Source organism: Antennarius striatus, chromosome 17, assembly GCF_040054535.1.
Source record: "Antennarius striatus isolate MH-2024 chromosome 17, ASM4005453v1, whole genome shotgun sequence".
In the NCBI taxonomy this organism is placed as follows: Eukaryota; Metazoa; Chordata; class Actinopteri; order Lophiiformes; family Antennariidae; genus Antennarius; species Antennarius striatus.
The window spans coordinates 15,339,393-15,361,750 of record NC_090792.1 but is presented as its reverse complement, the minus strand read 5'-3'; the positions used below and the strand labels follow the sequence as shown (position 1 = coordinate 15,361,750).

Genomic DNA, 22,358 nt, shown 5'->3' with positions numbered 1-22,358 from the left:
CTGAGCTGCTTGGTGTGTTTTTTGAACTCACTCTAACCCCACTTCTCCAAAACAAGCAGTCATAATTGCTTTATGCACAAAACCTGCAGTCTCTTTGTAAGAGCAGTTTTAAACCAGTAACCATGGAGATGTGGGTCATGCAGTGATTGCAGAGAGAGGAGACTTGTGGCTAGGAACAGAGGACCATAAACTCTCATTATATCTGGGTCACTGAGATGCTCCAGCTGCATCATGCAGACAAGACGCTATTATGCAAGGGGAGTGAGGGGAGTTGGACTTATAGCCACAGGGGTTATCTGTCTGCTGGGCGACACATTGGTCATGATGGCGTGCGATGATATAACAGGGGACAGACCAGCTTAGCAGTACTGTCTCAGCTCAGCTGCCCAAATCATTTTGTTGGTTGGACACTTGCAAGTAAAGGCGGTGATAAACTCTGGCTTATTTCTTGTACTTCAACAGATTGTTTTACTGCACATAAAAACTAAATCAAAAGTACTTCCACCTGAAATCTGATCCTATAAGACTGAGAGTGGGAGAGAAGGACAACCTGTACAAGATGCCATTTCATCACAAACAAACAGAATTTCATTCTTACAGTCAGACAAAGCACTGAACCAACAAGCTGTTGTAAGCATAGAATTACAATAAAATAAATAACTTTATTGTTGTTGTGGGTTGTGTCTTATGTATTTAGAGATTTAAATAAAACATCTTCCTCTTGGTTTATTGTAGAGAAAGTGGTGACCAATTATATGGTTTAAACTCTTCCATCATGTCCTTTATGTCCATTCAAACTTATTAATGCGCTTTCTTTATCACCCTGGTATCACACACACACGCACACACACACACACACACACACACACACACACACACACACACACACACACACACACACACACACACACAACACACACACACACACAGCTTGGATTCGGACCTGTGATTGGTGGAGACGCAGCGGCTGTGACGTCACAGCCCCCGCGCCCATTCATCAGTGGACTTGGGCGTTGTACTCCGCATCTCATTTGCGGCGGGGCCAAATTTCTCCATTTACAAACTCTGCTTGAGGAAAAAAAAAAAATTGAAAGATTTAGCGTTTCTTTATCGTCTCGGCCATATTTTTTTTTTGCAAACATTCTCACGTCCATTTGCGGCCATTTCGGTTTCGGGCTGAATCGTCGGCTTCGTTCGGAGAAGGAGGTGTCGGCGTTTGACTTGAATTTTTGGGAAGCTTGCGGTCTTTGTTCAATCATTTGATCGGTTGGGTTCCTTTGTTGCGCCAAAAAGCATGGGAGCGCATATCTCCAAAACCGCTGGAAAGGAGGAAGCAGCAGTCGAAAAGCCCGCAGAAGGTGCAGCTGTTGCGGCCAAAACAAACGGACAGGTAGATAACATTTAATTTACTCAACTCTTAACTGATCGAAGGGAATTTTGTCTGGTTTTAGCGGCGTGTTACGTCAATGGCGTGCTCTATGTTTCCTGTAGCATCCTCACGCTCACCGGCTTTCAGGGAAAGTGGGCACATGTGTCCGGCTCCTCCGGACAGAATCTTTTTAACGCAAGATTGTTCAATTAAGATGAGACTGAATTTATATGATTACCTCCAGAAATTGAAACATCAGGCTAAGCTATTAAAAATGATCATTGATTCTGGATTACCAAAATATTCAAAAAGATATTTGTGATCGATTCGAGCTGCTGCTCTGTTAAATACTGCGGCGTATTTATATATTCAATATTAAAATGTGTGCAGCGGGGTTTTGTGGTCGCTCCCACTGGTGGCATGGCCATTTTAAAAAACGCTACCACGCCTTTGTTGCCAGGCTGATGAAAGAAGCCGGGTTTATATACCAACCCGCAGCCTTTAAAACTCACTAGAAATCGGAAATCATGCACAATGGTGCGAATGAGGTTTCTGAAATATAATTAAGTCACATTTTTTTGTTGACTTAAAGGGTCGTTTAAAAAAGAAAGAAATTCCTATGTTGCAGCCACCGGCTCCATCCTGAACGCCACCTGCTGTGTCCCGGCGGTACTGCAGTCTAACGGGCAGCAGGCGTCACGCACCTAGTAACAGATGCTGCTGCATTTTTAGGGCTTTTATCCAATTGGTTACCGCTGCTGGTTGAATTATATCGAATAACAAAGCTTTCACTTATTAGAATTTGATGCATAAATAGATGAATCCACTGGAATGCTTTGCTTATTCAAAATTGACATTTTTATCATGTCTCCCAGGAGAATGGCCACGCCAAGACCAATGGGGATGCCTCTCCGGCTGCAGAGGATGCCAACAAGGCTGATGTTCAGGCCAATGGCACCACTCCTACTGAGGAGGCACCGAAAGAAGGAGGTGAGAAAGTAGAGGGTGCCGAGGCCAATGGCGAGCAGGAGCCCGCCGCCACAAACGGAGAAGCCACTGCCAAGCCAGAGGAAGGCACTCCGTCCACTAGCGAGGACGGGAAGCAGAAGAAAAAACGTTTCTCCTTCAAGAAGCCGTCCTTCAAGCTCAGCGGCTTCTCATTTAAGAAGACCAAGAAGGAATCTGAAGAGGGCGTAGCGGCAGAAGGATCACCCGAAGCCAAGGGGGAGCCTGCATCAGAGGGAGCACCTGCTGAGGAGGTGAAACAAGCTGAGGGCGGTGAGGAAGGAGCCACCGAAGCTGCAGCCGAGGAGCCAAAGGCTGAAGAGGGGGTGAAGGCAGATGCAGCACCCGAGGGAGGAGAGGAGAAACCAGCTGAAGCTTCACCTACTGAACCAGAGACGACAGCCAGTCCGGAGGCTGCTGCCGCCACTGAGTAATCCTGCTGAGCGAGACGCCAGAATGAAGGAGGCCATGGAGCCTGTGTGAAGGAATGCGAGGACTTGTCTAAAACCAGGGATTTTTTTTTGTTCATGTTTTTGTTGGTGTTTTGTTTATTCTGCAACCATCTCATCCATAATGACTGCAATGTCCTTGGCAGCGACGGAGAGGAAGTGTACTGGAGTACGTGCTGCTTCCTCGCTGCTCATTGGTGCTTGCATTTGTGACATGGGTGAGTGTGAGTGTGAGTGTGGATGTTTTTCTACATGAAACCATGACTGTGTTGACATGTTGCTGAATTTGACATATTTTATCAAAACTATTTGGTGCTGGGCGATTGGATGTAGCAGCTAAAGCTGTGTCTGCAAGATCTGAAACATTGTGGTATTTAAAGGGAAGGTCCAAAACCAAGTCTTAAATGTCGTCTTTGCAGTGCACAGTTGTTTACAACTCTTAAATTTGATGCTCCTGTGGACACAACCGTTTCTAAAAAAATAACAAAAAAAATCTTCACCTAGATTTAGTGAACAGTCAAGATTGGTGCTCATCACTTCCTGTTGTGATTCCACCATTTCAAAACTCTGTAGTAATGCACGTTGTATAGAATTTGATATAACTGGTTTTATGACTGAGATGTACCTAGATGACAAGTTTTTAAAAGATAACCCATTGTAAATGAAGTTTTCTTGTTTTTCACCATTTGTAAGATTGAATAAAATTGGGAGATGTTTTAAGCAAATTTTGCAAGTTGTGATGATTACAGTTCCACTTAAGAAACATGCTCAAAGAAAGGTCTCAAGGACTCCAGCTCTTTGATTCAACGTGTTGAGCAAACCTCAGACGTCTCCAGATGGTTAGGAGGTTTGGATGCTGTCATTTGTGACAAATCAGCACTGAGAGAAATGAGTTCACACAGATTCTTTTCTCCACAGCTCCCTCTTGTGGTGGAAGAAAGAATCAGTTAAATGCATGAAGATGCTTCAACAGCTGTTAAACAGGATTTTGGATCTGTGATCAAGATGATGTGTATGTAATATGTCACATTGATAAATGTAACTTGATTAAATTAAAAACGGTTGTGCACGGAGAGGCCCAGATGAAATCGACACAGCTTCAACTACAATTTGTAAGTAATATATGTCAGCAATATCCTGCTCTGTGAACCCTACGTACACACCTGATCCGAAATATAACTTAAATCATGCTCTAATTTTCAAGTGTGGAGGAATTTATATCCTTACGTAACTGTTATAAAATCTGTTTTTAGGTGTAATCCCACTCAAAGAAAGATGAACAATCACCGATAAAAGCAACCTTGGCAGAGGTAATAAAAAAATATTTAGATAAAGAAAAAGCAAAATATGCAGCAAAACTATACTTAAAAAACCAACCCCCACAGCATTTTCTGTATGTTAGCACATTTTCAGACTCAAAAATTCAAGTTATGATAATCGTAAACATTTTTCCTCAAATCTGGGAGAGGACATTCCCACAGTTTGCTTCCCCACAGACATTTTTAACAGGACTGGTTGAAAAGTGATGAGATCTGGTTTGACTCAGACATGGAGAGTTTGGGTTTGTACCATAAATGATAGTGTTTAAAACAAACATTTTTATGTTGTGTAGTGTTTTGGTGTCCACAGCAGCACGAATTCAACACCTGTGCTCACCATTGACAAGCTGGAATTTTCTCTGCAAACCCCATAAAAACAGCAGCATCTTTTTAACAGTGGGGATGGTTGCTGCAGACTCCTGTGGGTGTTTTTAGCCACCCACAGTTTGGCCGATACTTGTTTCAAACCAACTATTTCCTTTGCACCCAATTTAACCTTGTGTATTCCAGCCCCTGGCCACCACAGGAAGGGTGTGTGTCACACATAATATCTCTATTTCTGGTCTTCATGTCCATCTTAGTCAGCTTTTTTTCAGAGATATTCTACCAACACAGTGCCCCTCATTCATGGATTGTAACCACGCAGCACCATACATCCTAAAGAGAATCAGACACTCGCAAATTCACACAGACACGAGAGCCCACTAGAATGTAGATATACTGTGTTTCAAAGGAAAAAATATTCTTGGAAGCGCATCTTAATTTCAGAGTGTGGCTTGTGAAATGGACCAAAAAGCAACTCCCCACCCCGTGTGACTGATGGCAGACGGTGTCTGAATGACAGATGGCAATCTCCAGCGGTTTCCCTCAGTCGTCTTCCTCTCTCTTCCACCCCTTGGGGCCCTCACCTCACCACAGTCTTGCTGTCTCTCCCAGGGAAGATCAAACAGCAGCTGCCCTCCAGAGGACCATCCCTGTTCCTCATCCCACACGCTATGACTATTTTCAGCGTACCTATATTCAGACATGCATGGCAGTGTAACTTTTGTAAACTTTGGCTGTCAAATAGGCAACTAGTGGCCATCATGTGGGTAGAAACTTATACTTTATGATCCATATCCAGCTCAGCTTCTATACAGGGAGCAGTTGTGTGAAAGATATTTACAGCGTTCATATTTGTAGTTTATGTTGCTCAATAAGTGGAAGAAAACACATCGCTCATCTCTCTCCTTGTCTTTTGTGGGGTGGGAATCAAATTTGTCCAAGATTTAGTTACAATGAAAAATGTGGACCCATACACACACTCACACCACAACACCTTATTAAGTTGATAGGTGTGATATGATGATGAAAGACCACAGATTAGTCCATAGCTTTATCGGAGATATGTCCATGTTCACATAAAGCTTTCTGACTCTAGATTTCCTCATCTGTCAAAGCTTACAATGTCTTAAATCTCTTCATATCACTGAAATGCAGAACACTTGGAAGTTTAGAACTTCATGATGGGTGTGCAGGATGACCATTGCCTTGCTCGGTTACGTCTCATGAGTTGTTGCTGCAATTTTTTTTTGGGTTGACACATATGTTTCACACGTCTGGTGCAATGCAGAACAATAGTCTGATTTAGAAATCTCAAGTTGCCACATTTTTTTGAGATTTCTGTAATAAATCAATTTTTTGAAATTCTGAATGTCATTGCTCTGGAGTTTGTTTTCGTAAAATTCAATGAGATTGGGATTATTAATGGGTCATGCCAGGTAAATTCAAAAAGAAAGGTTAAAATTCATTCTTTCATTCTTCGTCATACTACATCCGCTGTCTTGGGTCACGAGGTAACTGGAATCTATCCTAGCTAACAGGGGGAGTGAGGCAGGGTGCACTCTGGGTGTGACGCCAGTGCACCGCAGAGTTACATGTAAATAGACAACCATGCACGCACACACTAGGTTAGTATTGGAGTTTAAAAAATTGCATAATAAAAAGGCTTCTTTGAGAACTAATTTCAATGCACATGAATAAAAATGAGCTCAGGGAATTTACAAGAGACTCAAAATTTTCAATTCTATCAAATTTTCACAATGCCAAGACTGCTTTATGATCCACTGAGCAGATATCAGTGCATCTGATGAGTTTGTAAATGTTTTAAAATGCATGTGTCAACAGGAGTGAGTTATTGATAAACCCAAGAGCTCTAAATGAAGTACTTTACAGTGTTTTACAAACTTTTACCAAATGTTAATATGCCTTGAAATCTAACTTTCATTAATTTTCGGCATTGTCTCATTCTGTGTGGACTGTAGAGTGAAATCTAACTTGTTGTTTCATTTTAAGATTAGGAGTTGAAGGAATTCAATGAATGAACTGTACGAAAAACAGAAAAAAAGAATTTACCTGTAATTGTTAAAATCACTAAATATATATTTTAAAATCAAATTAACTGTTGCATAAACCTTTGACTTAATTAGGTTGATTTAAATTTACTGAATTTCTTGGTGGTTTTCTCTGCAAATTTAGTTCAACTGAATAAAAAGGCTGAATTACTTTAACTAATCAATCATCCAACCGTTATTTGACTAATAGTGGTTATTGTGTTTCAATTTGAAAGGTCACATATTGCAAAGAAAAAAATCATAACTTCAATGAATTATCATCTAATTTAACATTCATGGGCACAGATAATTTACTAGCAGAGTTATTCAAGGCAATGGACTCACTCATAATTACATTGAAAAAAGTTAGATTCTGAAATGTTATCATACCACAACCATCAGAAGAATCTTTTCTCACACTAATATGAAATAATATGATAAAAAAGACGAAGAAAGCTCCATTTATATTTGTTCATTTTATATCATACTATCCTTGGTTCACATGATTTATACGCTGGCACCCACTATTCTTTTTATTGTTTAGAAGAAATTTTCCTTTTTTACAGAACTCATTAGAATTTTGAAATCTTTCATGAGGCTTTAGATGATCTCTATTCCAGTGCTGTTGTAATCCTGCTTTCTAAATATAAAAGGGAAGTCATATGGAAAAGTAGGAACACAAAAGGCATTATTTTCAGCCTCCCTTATTAGAGCACAGGCATCCCCACAAAACTGTTCTACATCTTGGCTGAACTTTTACTCTGCATCTGATCACTGACCCCTATGAATGTGTGGATTTACATCTGATTTTATTAGGATTTGTGTGCAAGACATAAGGAAATAACATGTTCAAATTTGTTAGAAGTTGAACTTAATAATAATGTTAATAATCATTGAAAAAATGCTTCTGAACAACAGTTTATTTCGACAGCTTTTATTTTGGTCATTATGCTTTACATGACATAACGCATGTTCAGGGATATAACAAAGTTGCTGGTAGTCTGTGTTTGTATGACAGTATTCTGGTGACTCATTATAATGGTCAATTTGACCATTGCCATTTCACAATATTCAAGTCACATACAAGGATTACAGTTACAACGTGTTGCACAGAAAGTATTTGTTTACTTTTAATAAGATTATTGGTCACTCAAACAAAAACAAGCAGGCACAAAAACAAACAAAAAATTGGACAAACACTAAATTAAGAATCATCAGTTTAAGTCAATATAAAAGGAACTGAGCGGAAAAGAAAATTCAGGTTACAACACAGTTATAAATCCTTGATTTCACATGCTGTCGCCATTATTAAAACTCACTGGTAACTTTGTGGATTGCTTCTCCCATCCCTGATTTCCTCTTTTCATAAATTAATTTTCCTTCTTCTAAGCCCCTTTTTCTTGTAGTTTTCAAGTCGTGATGCTACTATTCCTCAAATAAGGGTGAACCACCTGTCTGTTGGCTGAGCAAGGAAAAAAACAGGGAGTTTACTTTAGTTTGAGAAATAGATTGCAAATTTAGTTGGATGGCTTTTGGGAACTAGTATCAACCTATCACGTTGAAGCGATGAGGAATCCAGAGAAAGAGCAGTGAACATTCTCAGCAGCAAAGACCCCATTGGCCTCCTCATCAGGGATCTGGACGTAGACTGTGTCCTGGTCGTCAAGCAAGAGGACAGCACTACCGGACATTTGGTCCAGGAAGCCCTTGTTGTACTCATCGTAAGTGAACATAACAGGTTGGCCATTCTTGTACAGAGCCACCAGGGCATGAGCACCATTAACATGGATGCTATAGGAAAAGTAGTAAACACCGGGAACCTGGCAGGTGAAAATGCCAGACTCTGGGTCATAGTGATTCTCAGCATTGTAGACTATATGATCAAACTTGATGGGACTGCCAGCTTCAGGGTAGGGGGTGGTCAGAGATGCAGTGAAAGCAGACATGGGGGACTTGACCATAACCTCGCTCACTTCCATGCCTTTCTCATATACCACTTCAGCAGGAGGACCAGGGGGGCCAGGAGGACCAGGAGGGCCAGCTGGGCCACTTTCTCCATCAGATCCAGGCTCACCAGGCTGTCCTGGAGCACCTTGAGGTCCAGGGACACCCTTAGCTGCCAAACCAGCAGGACCAGCAGGGCCAGGGAGGCCTGGGTGTCCCTTAAGGCCAGGTGCACCAGCAGAACCGGCAGGACCAGTGGGTCCTCTTGCTCCTGGAGCACCATCGGAACCAGGGGAACCTGACTCACCTGGACGACCTGTGTGACCTTTAGGTCCAGCAGGACCTGGAATACCTGGTGCACCTGGGGTACCTGGAGCTCCTACATTACCTTTGTCACCTGTGGCTCCAGTGGCCCCTCTGGGTCCAGTAGGACCAGCTGCACCTGGATAACCCTGCTTGCCTGTAAATCCCTGTGGTCCCTGATCTCCCTTGTTTCCCTTAGGTCCTTGAGGTCCACTTGGACCACTGTCACCTTTGGGGCCAGAAGCACCAGGTGCACCTTGGAAACCTCTTGCACCCTGAGGTCCAGCAGAACCGGTGGGGCCGGTTGCGCCAGTAGCTCCAGTATAACCAGTTGGACCTTGCTCACCCTTTGCACCTGTGGCACCTGTGCTACCTGTGGCTCCCCTTTCTCCCTTCTCTCCATTAACACCTGGTTTTCCATATCCGGGGACTCCAGGGGCACCTGGAGCTCCACCAGGTCCCTGGTGGCCTTTAGGGCCAACTGGACCAGGCAGACCTGGGGCTCCATTCTCACCTGGTTTGCCTGAACTACCTACACCTGGGGCACCAGTGTGTCCCTTGGGTCCCATGGGTCCCATTGGACCTGTAGCACCATCTCTACCTGGACTACCTGACTTTCCTGGCTCACCGGGCATACCTGCTTTTCCTGGTTTTCCAACTCCAGATGCACCTGGTGCACCAGTTGCTCCTGTGGGTCCCTGAGGCCCTGTGTCACCCTGAGGTCCGGGAGCTCCCACCCCTCTATCACCCTTTGCTCCTGGTAGTCCAGGAATACCTGGGTGTCCTTTCAGTCCAGGCTCTCCTCTGTGGCCCATTGCTCCTGGCAAACCTGCAGGTCCAGGCTTTCCAGTAGCAGAGAGGCCAGCGGGTCCAGGGCTTCCAGGAGATCCAGGGGCTCCCCTTGCTCCCTGAGGGCCACTATCACCAGTGTCTCCCTTCTCGCCAGGTGCTCCAGGACTACCAGGTTTGCCAGGTCCACCTGGGTTGCCAGGTTTGCCAGCAATGGAGCGACCAGGAGCTCCAGGGGATCCAGGAGGTCCTTGGGGTCCAGGGAAACCTTCACCGTTCTCACCTGCTGGGCCAGCAGGTCCAGGAGGTCCCTCAGGTCCAGGCTCACCTGGAGGACCAGGCTCGCCTGCAACTGACACCACTTTGAATATGAAAAAATGGCCATCATTAGTACCACAACAAACAAAAAACCCAAAAACAAACAAACAAAGAAAGCACATAATGTTCCAAAGAGGAATGTTTAATAAACGGTGTTGTTAGTTGCTCTCGCTATTTAAGTTGCTTTTGTAATATACTAAAATTATTTGAAAAAATGTAATCTTACAATTAAAAGTGTAAATTTAAAATATATGCTTCAAAGACTCTTATTTAGTTTGCAATAAATGGTATGTAAAGCAATAGTTATTAACATATTCAGACAGTAGCCTCTCAGGTCAAAGGTTAAGTATCTGTATTGCCTATGATCACATGAACAGAGATGTGAATGACAAGGGTCAATAAAATCGTATTGACTAGTCATTCAACAATCAAATACAAATTTTTTTAAATGAATGCATGTTGCATTCAGGCTTTTTTTCCCATGTTTTTTGTTATTATATAATTAAAAAATGATGGATGCATGAAAAATGATTGAATAAATCTATTCTTGAACACTATAGGTAGAGCATGTTTTATTCCCTTGAACAGTCTTGGTCTTTGGAGCATTTACTTCATGATGCTGATTCACTGCAATATTTTGAATTTATCTATTTATTTACTTTAATTGCTGTTTTGTATGCTGCACAGACATATGTTTTAGAACTTAATGAAGCGTTAGATCTAAATGAAAAAGAGTTTTTTATTTGCTGCCTTAATGTGGTCACATGTTTTTGAGTGTAAAAGGCTCGATCCATGGCTTGCTGCTGCTGTATTTGGATAAAGCCAAACAGATGTTTCTACTTCTGCGTGAAAGGGCACACCCAAACAAACCACACTATTGGGTGACTGAATGCACTATAATTGTTGGTGTCAAACTAAAAATAATTCGCTAACAGCTACTTTCTCAAACAAAACATAACAGCATGTTGATTCAATAAAAAAAGCAATATTTCATATTTCATATAGCATTTTAGCCAACACCCAAAACCCCATCTTAATTAAGGCAGTTAAAAACCTCTAACAGGACTATGAAGAGAATAGAAAGTAATATCTTTACACTGTAAAAATGAACCTGTTTTTGGTAACAGGATCATCTATTTTGTGGAAAATTCAATAGTCATATAACATAATAATCCTCAAGATAGATACATAGCTTAAGTAAATCAAAACATGACAAGCCATAATCACCTCCGTATTTTACGGCATATCAGTAAAAACGGCTGATGAGAAAGTCCCTTCATAAATTTATTGGATAAAAACTAAATCCATAGGCTGAATAAAACAGTATATACCTCAGTCAAAACCATTAAAACATGAATGCCAAAAGTTTGTAATGAAGACCGATATTTAAATGTTGGCTCTAAATTAACAGGATGGGATTGGAGAATCATGCAAGCTGCTGGAGCCAATCAGAGCACACAAAAACACCAGAGCAAGGTGGAGTCGAGTTTTCAAAGAAATAGCCATCTGTTTGTGACCAGCATTTATTTATACATTTCCTGAGATGTTGCTTCCTGAGTTGAATATTCGAAGGTAAAGCAGGACTGTCTTAAATGTTGTTCTACTAAAACTGCTTTCAGCAAAGAAAATCTGACTTTAGAAGCAACTTTTATGAGGAAAAAATAAATTAAAGCAGCAGAAATGGTAGCATGCTCCATTGTCGAACATGTTGCACAGAATGCAAAGAGATAAGTTTTCTTACCTTGGCTCTTCACAGAGTAGGGCTGGTACTGGGGGGCAGCCTTCACCGCCTTCACCACATACCGACTCTTGTGGGCTGCAGTCAAGGCCAACAAGAGGAGGAAGATGCTCGCTACTCGTAAGTCCATCTTACAACGTTCAACCTGTGCGGGATGACAAGGAAACAATCAGCACAACTGCCAGCAAGCCTTCTCTGTATTTCTGAGATATTTTATAGAGCTGAGACTTTGCTAAGTGTTCAGGCTGCACAATATTACCAAAGCTAATGTTAAGCAAATATATTGGTTACCAAGATGTACATTTTGATTTTGATTCAGTCAGAATTTCTCTGACTTGCTTCAGTGTCACACAGTAAGTCAAACACATCCTCACATTTCCAGTTTTCCATAGGAACAACTGGGAAACAAGTCCTAAACAAATCCCAGATCCTAAATGCATTCCCGCTGAGATAGAGAGAAGTACACATACCGGCATCCAAAGTGGGGAAAGTCAGTCTCTTCAGCACCAGCTCTCCTGGTGCTGCTGTATATCCTTAGGATAGGAGCTCTACTGAGGATATGCTGGTTTCCAGTACAATGATGTGGGTATTTATACCATATCTACTCCTCACATGATTAAAAAAAAAAAAGCCCCCACCATGCAAGTACCTCCCTCCTCAGAGCTAGGCTGTAATTAACAAACAGATCTGCCCAAAGCAGGCATGTCACATCAAGGTGCCTCCATGTCTTGAGTATCCAGACACATGATTATCACTCATTCCAGTCTGAGCAAGAAAACAATCGCTGTCAAAGTTAAAATAAATAAATTGAACGAGTGAATGCACGACAAAGAACACAAGCAAAGGCAATGAGGGAGGAACAAAATACCTTGAAATACCAGAAATACCTTGACATTGTTTTGCAGTCGTCCTACCTGTTTTCCATCAACAAGAGCTCAAGATATGTTTATATTCTTGAATGTCTACAAGACCCCTGTTTAAATATGACAACTTCTGAAAATAGTAAAGGTACATCCATGTTTGTAGTGGCACCTGTACAGCTTCACAAAGCCTGCATTGAAAATGCACAGTACCAGTTATTTCCATGTTGTCCAGCCTGCTCAGCTGGCTCAGTCAGGAGAGACTCACCCTTACCTATTCTGACTGATAAGGTTGATTCTCTTTTCTAGCTGGTATGGTGGGAATTGAACCCAGCACAGTATACATGTGAAGCTTCTGCCTTAATATTGAGCTACATTCCCAACACACTGAAATTTCTTAGGTTGAAAGCAAAAAAAATAAAGAAAGAAATTGCTTAGTCCTAATAGAATCCCACCTTTTCAAGGATTTTCATTTATTTTAATACATTTCCTCACACCATATCACAATGAACTCTTTTCTCAGGTGTATTTTTGTAAATGTGTCACCCTCCAAAGTGTTAATATAATGGCATAAAGAACTTCTGGAGAAGACATTTGGGTTCACAAATTGTGAGTGCTTTCCAACGTCCACCAGCCTTCAAATGTAGTTTATGATTTGCACACCAGAGGGCAGGTCCTACCACTGTGCAGCATCTCTCCATGGGGCAAGGTGATGATGATGTTGTGGAGAAGGGACCATGCCGCTGTGGTTGGTTGTTATTTTTGGTCCCCTGGGTGCATACACACAACATCAAAGGATTCAGGCCTGTTCCTACAATTACATATACTTTCTGTCATGATGCTGTATTTCCTCAATCAGCTCTATCCTCTATTATCCTCCCTCACCCTAACCCTCCACAGTGCATTGCTTATGTAGAAATCTTCCAACTGTAATTTCTCAATTTCAGCCCAGCCACATCGGAAATGCATACACCCAAATAATCACATGTTCACAAATACACAACTAGCCATAAATGTTGTGTAGAGTAACATCCCGGAATCTTTCTGTGTTCTTAATGTACATACTGCTGACACATGATTACCAGAATCTTTTTTTCTGTGAATTCGGTCAAAAATATCTGTAATTTTCCAAAGTGTTACCTTGCAGAGGCCTCTGGTGCTTGATCATGTTTGACGAACATTGTTTGAGTTTGCTCTTCCTGTCAAATAAAAACATAAAAGTGATTTGCGATCTTCATTTTCAAATGCTTGAAATTTGAGAACCAAGATAGATAGATGGCTTGTAGCAAAGATGGGAGATGGACTACCTGTTGATCACTGAGAAGAAAACATAATACACCAAATGGAAAATTACTCTCAATCCAAAAATCATAAATGCAGGTGTTTGAGCATATCTGGCTTTGTTTTATCAGCGGGGCAACATTGTGTCAATCTTGCATCCATTCATCTGCAGACGGTGACTGCATAGGTGTTGTCTATGCCTGAAATCTAGATATTTTACATTATTTTAATATCTGTATGCTTATGGAGGCCCGTCTTTGCCAAATTTCATTGTAGTTTAGATGAAATAACAAAAGAGCAAAAGAGGGCGGAGATGGGATTTCATGTGTTTATAGGTTCAGATGATTTCAGTTCATGTTTTTCAAACATTTTCTGGGGCCAAACCACCGTCAGAGTTCTTCTGTTTTTAGATCAATGGTCTGAGAACAATGATTCATCTCTTTCTGCATAAAACAGCAACAACAACTTCACGTCTACACGTGAGCCAGAGAAGATGCAGACACACTCATCGTCAGCCCTGGAACCATAGTATACTTTAGCTTGACGAAGACTTTGAATTAACAGTGTAATTTGAATGTTGTTTATAACCTCGCAGCATATTTGCTTGTTTTCTAAACATGCCATTCCACTCATTTGCGAAACACTCTGTCTCCATGTGCTTGCAGAATTGAAGGTTATGAAAATACATGGCGGAGTCTCTCTGCTCAGCTCGTTACAGCACCACAGCAGCTTGATGTGGCTACCAGATTTTATTGAAATAACCATCAGGACTTACGTTAACAGTCTTAAAAACTGGATCCTGTGACGTCGATCTACACTCGTATTGTTCGGAGGCTCTCAGTGTGAAATACGCAAATGCTTTCAGTTTTGTGTCACTTCACACATGACCTAAAATGCTTTTACTGAGTTTGAGGAGAAGAAAATGGTTAATTATGAACAGCACACACCCAAATTCTTTCATCCGCACCCAAAAAGAGAGCACATTAAAGCTTCTCTTAGGGCTGGTGACCTTAAATTTGCCATCAAAACTAAATCTCTTCAAACGTCTCCATGCCATGTTGAAACTTCAAATGAAGGAGAACTAAATATTGGACAAACTGAAGAAAGACAGACATGAAGAAACATTACAACATTATCATTCTTCCACCACTGGTGCCATCTTAGAAAAAGGACTTAATAACTTTTATAACCTTCTACAGCTATAGATTAAAAAGAAATATGTTAAAAAAAAAAAAAAGCATGGGAAGCCGTGACGAGGCACATTTTCTTTGTTGCCTCTGCACAAGAGTGAAGATGGCATTTAAGGTCTTGCTTGTTGCTCAGGACTACAACCATAGCTTACAACAGCCCATAGATTTCGCCGAAATCTCAGGCTGGATCTTGTTCCTGGCAATGTTAGTCATGTTTGTGATTTTACTCCATAATGATAACGGTGTTTGAAAGAAAGGTTTTCACATTTTGTCTGCTTTTGTTCTCTCCATTGGACAAGAATTGATGTTTCTGGTTTCTCTGCCATGCTGACGGAGGCTCAACCTACACCCAAGAAGAGAACATAATTGGCAGTTGATATAAGGGGACCCGACCGAGCATGTGAGTTAAGCAATGGCTAAAGATATACCATCATGGCTGGGATACAAATTTAATGTTTCAATAAACTCCACGGACCACTAAGAGCTACTTTAAACTTTATGAATGGCAGACTTGACGGGGGCCCTTGTGAGTGATTGGTGGGGAAATTACAGGGTCCTGAAAACAAACATGGACGTAAACGGAGCCGGAAGTGTAAAAGTAACTGAAAAATGGTGGTGGTGATGGCAGCCTTTGAGATGTTTTAGAGGTCACCAGCTTGAAATCCCAGAATGGCAGGAAAACGGGGGACACGGATGATACAGCAACCGTGTGACGCCCCTGAAGAACATCCATGTGCGAATTCATCTCAGTTCATGAATGTGAAGCATGCAAACGGGCCTGAGGTTCAACAGCCAGACACTGTGAACGTGTTTAATTGTGAAAACACATGAAATTTACTCTGTAATTAAGTTAAAAATGCTTGGAAATTTACACTCACGCACCTCCTGAGATGCTATCACCAGACTGCCAAATGTGGCTTTTTTTTCGTACAAACTTCTGCCTTCTGCCAGTCGACCATGTGCTGCTTAATCTCGACTGTGAGATTTGATTGTTTCCAAAGTTCATTTCTGTTCATTTGAGGAAATCAGAGTTTAAGAGTCGCAGCAGCGAAGAAATTTACTGAACTAGAAGCCAGACAGTTTACGTGATGCTGAAAAACCGCTCACATTTACGCTCCCGATTTTCTGAAAAGGTAAGAAGGTCAGAACAACATATGAAGATTTTGTTTTCTTTATATTCTGCACTCCAGCAAGGCTTGGTTCTTTTTGACTTCATAAAGTTCTACGATACTTTGAATGGCCTCTTCTTCAAATAGACAAAGTCTTCTCATTGACTGGGAGTATCTGCTTGTTATAGCATCTTTCAAACGTATCGAGGTTAAATAAAACTACCTTAAGGAGATTTTCAGCATTTAAGTGAAGGTGGTACATTTCTATATTTAAAGATAATGACTAATCAGTGACATTAAGCCTGTGAAAATTTTAGACTTCGCTGTCTGTATCAGGCAGAGTCAGCCATTTCACAAGTAACGTGAAAGACAGGAGGGTGAAAACGCCCAGTTCATTGCAGAGCACACGGCATCAGAGCAGAGGTGGATTTATTTTTGACCTCGCTGTGTGATTACATTTGACTTAAGCACAAACTGTGTTTGGAATGTGTGAGGCAAATGACTGAAATGCCTGAAAAACAATGTTTATGCATTTTAATGTCACCTCACTTTCTGAGACAGATCTGCGACATAATGGCTTTGTGGAGAGACAGGACATGTGTTTTCGGTTCGTGTCCAGTCATCTGAAAATAAATGAAGGAGCCAACGCAGGACCTAAACTGTTAGTTAGTGCCCACACATTTCACGTGTCTTTGCTCATAGTCTTTGTAGAGACATGACCACAGCAGGTCAGCTGGGGTATAATATAGAACAAGTCCATAACATCGTTCAGGTTAAAGTCTCAGGCATTTTTTCTGACAATGGCTCTGTGTGGTCTGACAAATACTTAAAAAAAACCCCCAACTATTTGAAACCTGCATTGTTTATGGCCATGTTTCAATTCCAGCAGTATTCTTGTTATGTACCCTTGTTGGAAAATTGTTCATTACCACCAGTGCAAAAATGGATGAATGTATCTTGAAGACGAGAAGACCGTCATCGTCTCATCCTGAGCTCCTTTTTTGTCTTGCAGGTCACTAGTGTTGATGGAGACTGTTCAGGCTGGATGCGGATGAGAGGTGGGGTACACCCTGGACATGTCACCAATGCAGCACGGGGTATCATGGCAGTCCTCAAAGGTTAAGTCAGAATTAGAAAATATTTCAACTCTCATCCAAGAAGCTTCATTTCTGAAAACTGTGGAACTCCAGCAGCATGTCCCAAAGCTGATGAAACATGCCATACATACAAACAAATATTTGTTAAAACCTCCTGTCACCCCTGTCTTCATCCCTCCAGTCAGTTGTGTCAGTTGTTTGAACTGTGTTGCACCAAAAGATTTCTGGATTTTATGTAACATTTTCAGTCTGAGTTACGATAAAAACAACAAAAGTGCTTCATCCGGCTTTGCATCTTGGAATAAAAAAAAAAAAAAAGCTCATCACTCAGACGGGTGGTTCACTACAGATGTTTTGGAATTTGTTATTGGTAATCCACAGACAGGAGAAAATCCCAGACTAAATCTGGATGAGGACACACAAGCAAATATTCATTCCGTATGGTTTACATGTTGGTAGCTGGCTTCTTGATGTTTGTTTAAGGGGTTTTGGTCAACAGAAGTCATATTTGCAGAATATTCTGAAGAGACATGCCAAAGGTGGATCCTGGTTGCGAAAACACTTGTGTTGTGAGTTTGTCCTGAGTCTGAAGTGGCCTGAGATGGTGGAAATGGAAAGTGTCCTAGGTATTTCTTGCCTTCAGTGTATCTTTTGAACACTTACCATGAGGGATACCATAGAGCGTTAAACACGTCTCACCGCAGTTCATCTGAGACCATCCCTGATGTTTAGACAAAACAAATCCCAAGTCAAACATCTCAAGCTAAATTTGGTTGAGTCGTGTTTTCTCAGAACTTTATGAAACACAATGAATAAACTTTTGTGTGAGCAGTTCTTCAGGACAATGTGAAATTATTCTGCAGTGATTTAAGCACTTTTTCCACATAGAAAGCTTATGGTTGAGAAACTATTTAATGGAGTTATTAGACTTACATTTAAATGAAATTAAAAGTTTTTTTTTTTTAAGCAGGTTGTTGTAATTGGTTGTAATTCTCTGTGTTAACATTTACTTACATGCACATGCATTTTGTTTTGTGTTCAGAGGTTAAGGCTGAGTTGTCCATTTGTTTTTATTCCAGTGAGCCAATGGTTTGTCTGCCTGTTCCATCCAGAACAGAGCCAAGTGGTCTTTAATGTAAAGCGAGTGCCAGTCTTTGCACTCTGTAATTTGGGCACACTGGAGCTGTCTTAAGTGACCACAGCTGCAGACCTGTTAACCAGATTGATCCACATGTAAAACTTTCCTTTCCTCTTAACATAAATTATAATGCCACTTCCCAGACCTCTCTGCCTCCAGCATGTGTAAGTTTAACGGCAATGACAGCCTGCTGGAAGATCATTTTAGGACAAGCCTGATGATTATTTTGGGTTGACCTTTCTTCCCAACAAAGAGCCTCTGTTAATCCCTTCCATAATTCCTGCACCAAATCTTTTTTTTCCTAGATAATGCAGCTACTGTAAATACCATTTTTCCAAAGGTATGGGCTTTGCTTTTAAGGCGCAGCTTAATCCAGTAAGTATACGTCTTTGGAGCTGGACAGTCAAGTCTGGCACAAGGTGAACTGCTACATCTGCACATGTGAGACTTGTAGGGATTCCAGTCGGTACTTTTCTCAGCTATTAAAGGCCTGCATTTCAAACAAAATCTCCAAATGTGGAAGTTTGTGGTCGTGTGGTCAAGGAAGAGAGAGTCACTTTACTAATACTGGTCCAGTTTTCTGCAACAGTGTTTACACTGGTCTAGTCTCATTCTGGTCAGATTGTAACATCTCGCGGTTGAATTAAACTGCAGTTGCTGTTAAGTCATGTTTCGTGCCAGAAAGGCAGGTGGATGCAGGCGTTGTCTTGAAAAATCTGTAGGACTAAATGGCAGCAGGTTCGATAAAGAGGAATGAGTATTTGGGCTAACATGTTTTGCAAGATGACAACAGGTCATACCAAGCAGCCGTGATGCTGTGTGAAGCACATTTAATGAGACGAATAACGGCAGTGGGCATTGATCGTTCTAGCAGCCATCTTATTCAATTCAAAGGTATCTGTTTGTAAATGTCATTTCTTTCACCTCCCTTCATTTTCAAGAAAGTTGAAAGTCATAGTTTGTGGTTTGTGTTTTTGAAGAATGAAGAATCAAGGTGAAGAGTTCCTTTTCAACGAATGTAACCCTAACCTAAATTCCAACAAGACATGATTGCCATCAAGACTGCTGCCCTCAGGGTTCTGTTAAAGTATGTTTGTTAAATTATGTGTAATTGTAAAGAATGCTAAAAAGAAATTTGTGCAGGTGATAAATGGATCCGCCCTTTTTTCCTACATCCAATCTAAAGTTTAATGATAGGTTCCATGGCACACACTCAGCCCTTCCTCATCATGGGAAATCAGTTTGCTTAGTAATAAAAACATAATATTAGACAGTTATAATGTCATCATGTCCTTCATGTTCCTTTGCATTCTGAAGGCAAAGCTGAGGCGAATGACTCCTCAAGTATTCACAAGTTTATCCAAGAGCATCATAATCAGCATGGCTCAAAATATTGATTATAGCGGCTTCATTTAGGATGACCACTCACCATTTGATATTTGGTTTGCTTTGCACAAGGGGGCTAATATTCACGATGGGAGAGTTTTTTTTGAACTTATGTCAGATTTACAGGTTCCATCATTCTAAAACGTATTTGAAACCAGCGCTTAAGGTTATGTTTAGAGCAGGAGATCACACAGATGGAAGATGTTTGTAGTTTGGTATTACATTACTTATATAGAAACGAATGATTGTTTCCTGTTATTTTGCTCTTTAGTCATTTACATTCAAATCTAGATTTGAAATTCAAGATTCAAAACCTAAATAAGATCAGTTCCATTGTTTCCCCTCATTCAAATCTTTCACTTTCACTCTCGTGTGGAGCCACTCTGTTGATTGCAGTTTGATCCCATCCACCTCACAGACAAGTGGTTTGCTTCATTGAAATTAAACTAATTATATTCCATGCCTGCACACATGCAACTACTGTAAGCTATACTTTCACCCTCTATTATCTCTTCAAGGTTTCATGACTGTGAAACACCCTCTTCAAATTAAAGGTCGGAAATGTGCCAAAACCTGACATTATAAGCTGTGGAGTTGTCAGGAGCGAAAATGTACCCGGTCTCTCCAGTCAGCACCGGTTTGGCATCAGCTGCCAGCACTCAGCTTAAACATGAGCTTCAGTTTGTGCAAGTCAGTCTGCACAGACTGCAGGAGAACTGAGGTGAGTTCCTTCAGACAGTTTAAGCTTTTTGTGGTGTGATGAATACAGCAATAACCTTTAAATGTCAATAATTGTCTGTGAATAAGCACAAAGAGACTGGTGTGTGCCACCATCATGCGAACATACAGTGTACAGGTAGAAAAACGTGTTAAAACACATGGAAAATATTTTTCAGCTGTTTCAAACAACAGAGTTTTCACCAAGATGAACCGCTAGTTTACAGGATTTTTAAAATAAATGATTCATTTTGTTTCTATAAAGGCTTGTCTGAATTGAATCCCTATGTAGTTTTAAAAAAAAAATCTCTACCACGATAATAAACGGTGTAGACTATGCAAGGATGGGAAATAATATAAACCCGTCAGTAATGTTAGGTCATAGAATATTGATAAAGATATTCATACATCATACATAATACATTTAGTTGATATAACTTAATATTCAGCACGTCCTGCTCAGGATTGGAGATCAGAGAGAAAATATACTTCCCCTCCTTTATAGACTTGATGAGAACACTTTATTTGGCTTACTCACACGTATAACAGTGACTGTTGCCATGGTGCTGTTGCTTTATTAAAGGATGTGTTAAGAATACACAGAGTAACGTAATAAAGCCTGGTATTGGTTTTGGTGTTACACAATGGAAGGTTTTATTTAGGGGTCTGTGATTCAGTGTGTTGTCACCACGGTGATGACTGCTCTGTGATTTACTGCTGTATCTGGACCCACAGGGGTTGAACATATGTTGAAATCTAACCAAACGCATCAGCAAATAATCCATCAAATATGGAGCTAGTGTCAAAACGTAACTCGGTGCGCTGACATATGTCTGACAACAATTTATCGATAAGTACACATAACAGGAGATAAAACTCCTGTCCACAACATTTATCCATACATTTTGAAAATACTCTAAAATATGTTTTTGGAAACATTTTGGAGTGCAGCAACAGAATTTTTATTCATTAGTTTCACTGACTTTGGTGAGATGTCCCTTTCTCGACCCTAGATGGGCCGCTGTTACAAAACAACTTCTCTATAGTGCAGTCTTTGTGCCTGTGGAGGTGGGCATACAGCAATGTGGGAGGACAATCTGTACTGTGAGCAAAAGCCTTTCAGTTGACATTTGCATTGCCAAGAAGAGAGGGGGTGGTAAGATCAATGCCAGCATCTTCTATCAAAATTTAGGTTGAATGTTTCATGTGTGAGGACAAATTAAATCCTGCTGCACAAATTATTATTAACCTTAAAATAGCATTTGAATAAAATCATCGCTGCAATAGAAACAAAACAAAGAACAGATATTAGTTTTTCTTGTGTACCCTTGTGGTCAGAATACATTCAATACTTTTTGGTAACTGCATTTTTAGAGGCAAATTATTGCTGAAATGCTCTTGAAATAACCTCAAGTATAGGTGTGTGTTTGTGCATAAAACCACAACGTGCGGAGCTGTCGTACTGCTTCACATCAGCTGAGAATCGGTCCATTCTTCTGCCCTCGGTAGTAGTTAGGGTTCGTGAAAAACTTAATGAAAGCCTTGAAAACCTTTTGGTACCACGCTTCCAGAGATGTTCGATCTGTAGAAATAGAATTGTAATTCTATGCTAAAACACGATATACCTCTAATTTGTCTGAGCTCTGATTGGAACGTTGTTTACTATAATTAGTTTATGAATGTGCTTTTCTGCTCTAAAATATAGATTACTAGAGTTTCCTGCTTCAGTGGCTTCAAATGGAAGATTGAAGCAAGGCCTTTTTGGGGTTGGTGTTGGCTTTCCTCCTGCTCTTTGGTTTTTATTGTGTGGGTTACAGTAAGTTCAGTCCTAGATAGCAGAGGGAGGGCGTTTTTAACTCCAGTGGTTGATATTGGGGGGCACAGGGACATTTTTAACTCCCTGGCCTATGTGTTGTGGTGAAGGGTGTGTTCAGTTGTGGTGAGGATTGGTGCTAAATGTCTAATTATATGCGA

At 40.9% G+C, this 22,358-nt stretch overlaps 2 protein-coding genes and 1 long non-coding RNA gene across 3 annotated transcripts; 2 read left to right on the top strand and 1 right to left on the bottom strand.

Moving 5' to 3' along the window:
- Positions 1-1,025: 1,025 nt before the first annotated feature.
- LOC137611106 (myristoylated alanine-rich C-kinase substrate-like) lies at positions 1,026-3,542 on the top strand. Its single transcript, XM_068339123.1, has 2 exons — positions 1,026-1,390; positions 2,245-3,542. Exons 1-2 carry the CDS (start codon positions 1,295-1,297, stop codon positions 2,806-2,808), a joined length of 660 nt encoding a protein of 219 aa, XP_068195224.1. The 5' UTR covers positions 1,026-1,294; the 3' UTR covers positions 2,809-3,542.
- Positions 3,543-7,432: 3,890 nt separating this feature from the next.
- Positions 7,433-12,211, bottom strand: col10a1a (collagen, type X, alpha 1a). The gene is made up of 3 exons (XM_068339717.1): positions 12,077-12,211; positions 11,610-11,751; positions 7,433-9,911 (listed from the first exon to the last, which is right to left on the bottom strand). The coding sequence occupies exons 1-3, from the start codon at positions 12,080-12,082 to the stop codon at positions 8,068-8,070; spliced, it is 1,992 nt and encodes a 663-aa protein (XP_068195818.1). The 5' UTR covers positions 12,083-12,211; the 3' UTR covers positions 7,433-8,067.
- Positions 12,212-15,236: 3,025 nt separating this feature from the next.
- On the top strand, positions 15,237-17,466 carry LOC137610483 (uncharacterized). The gene is made up of 2 exons (XR_011038505.1): positions 15,237-15,337; positions 17,059-17,466. It is a non-coding gene; the product is annotated as an uncharacterized lncRNA (long non-coding RNA).
- The last annotated feature ends 4,892 nt before the right edge of the window (positions 17,467-22,358 follow it).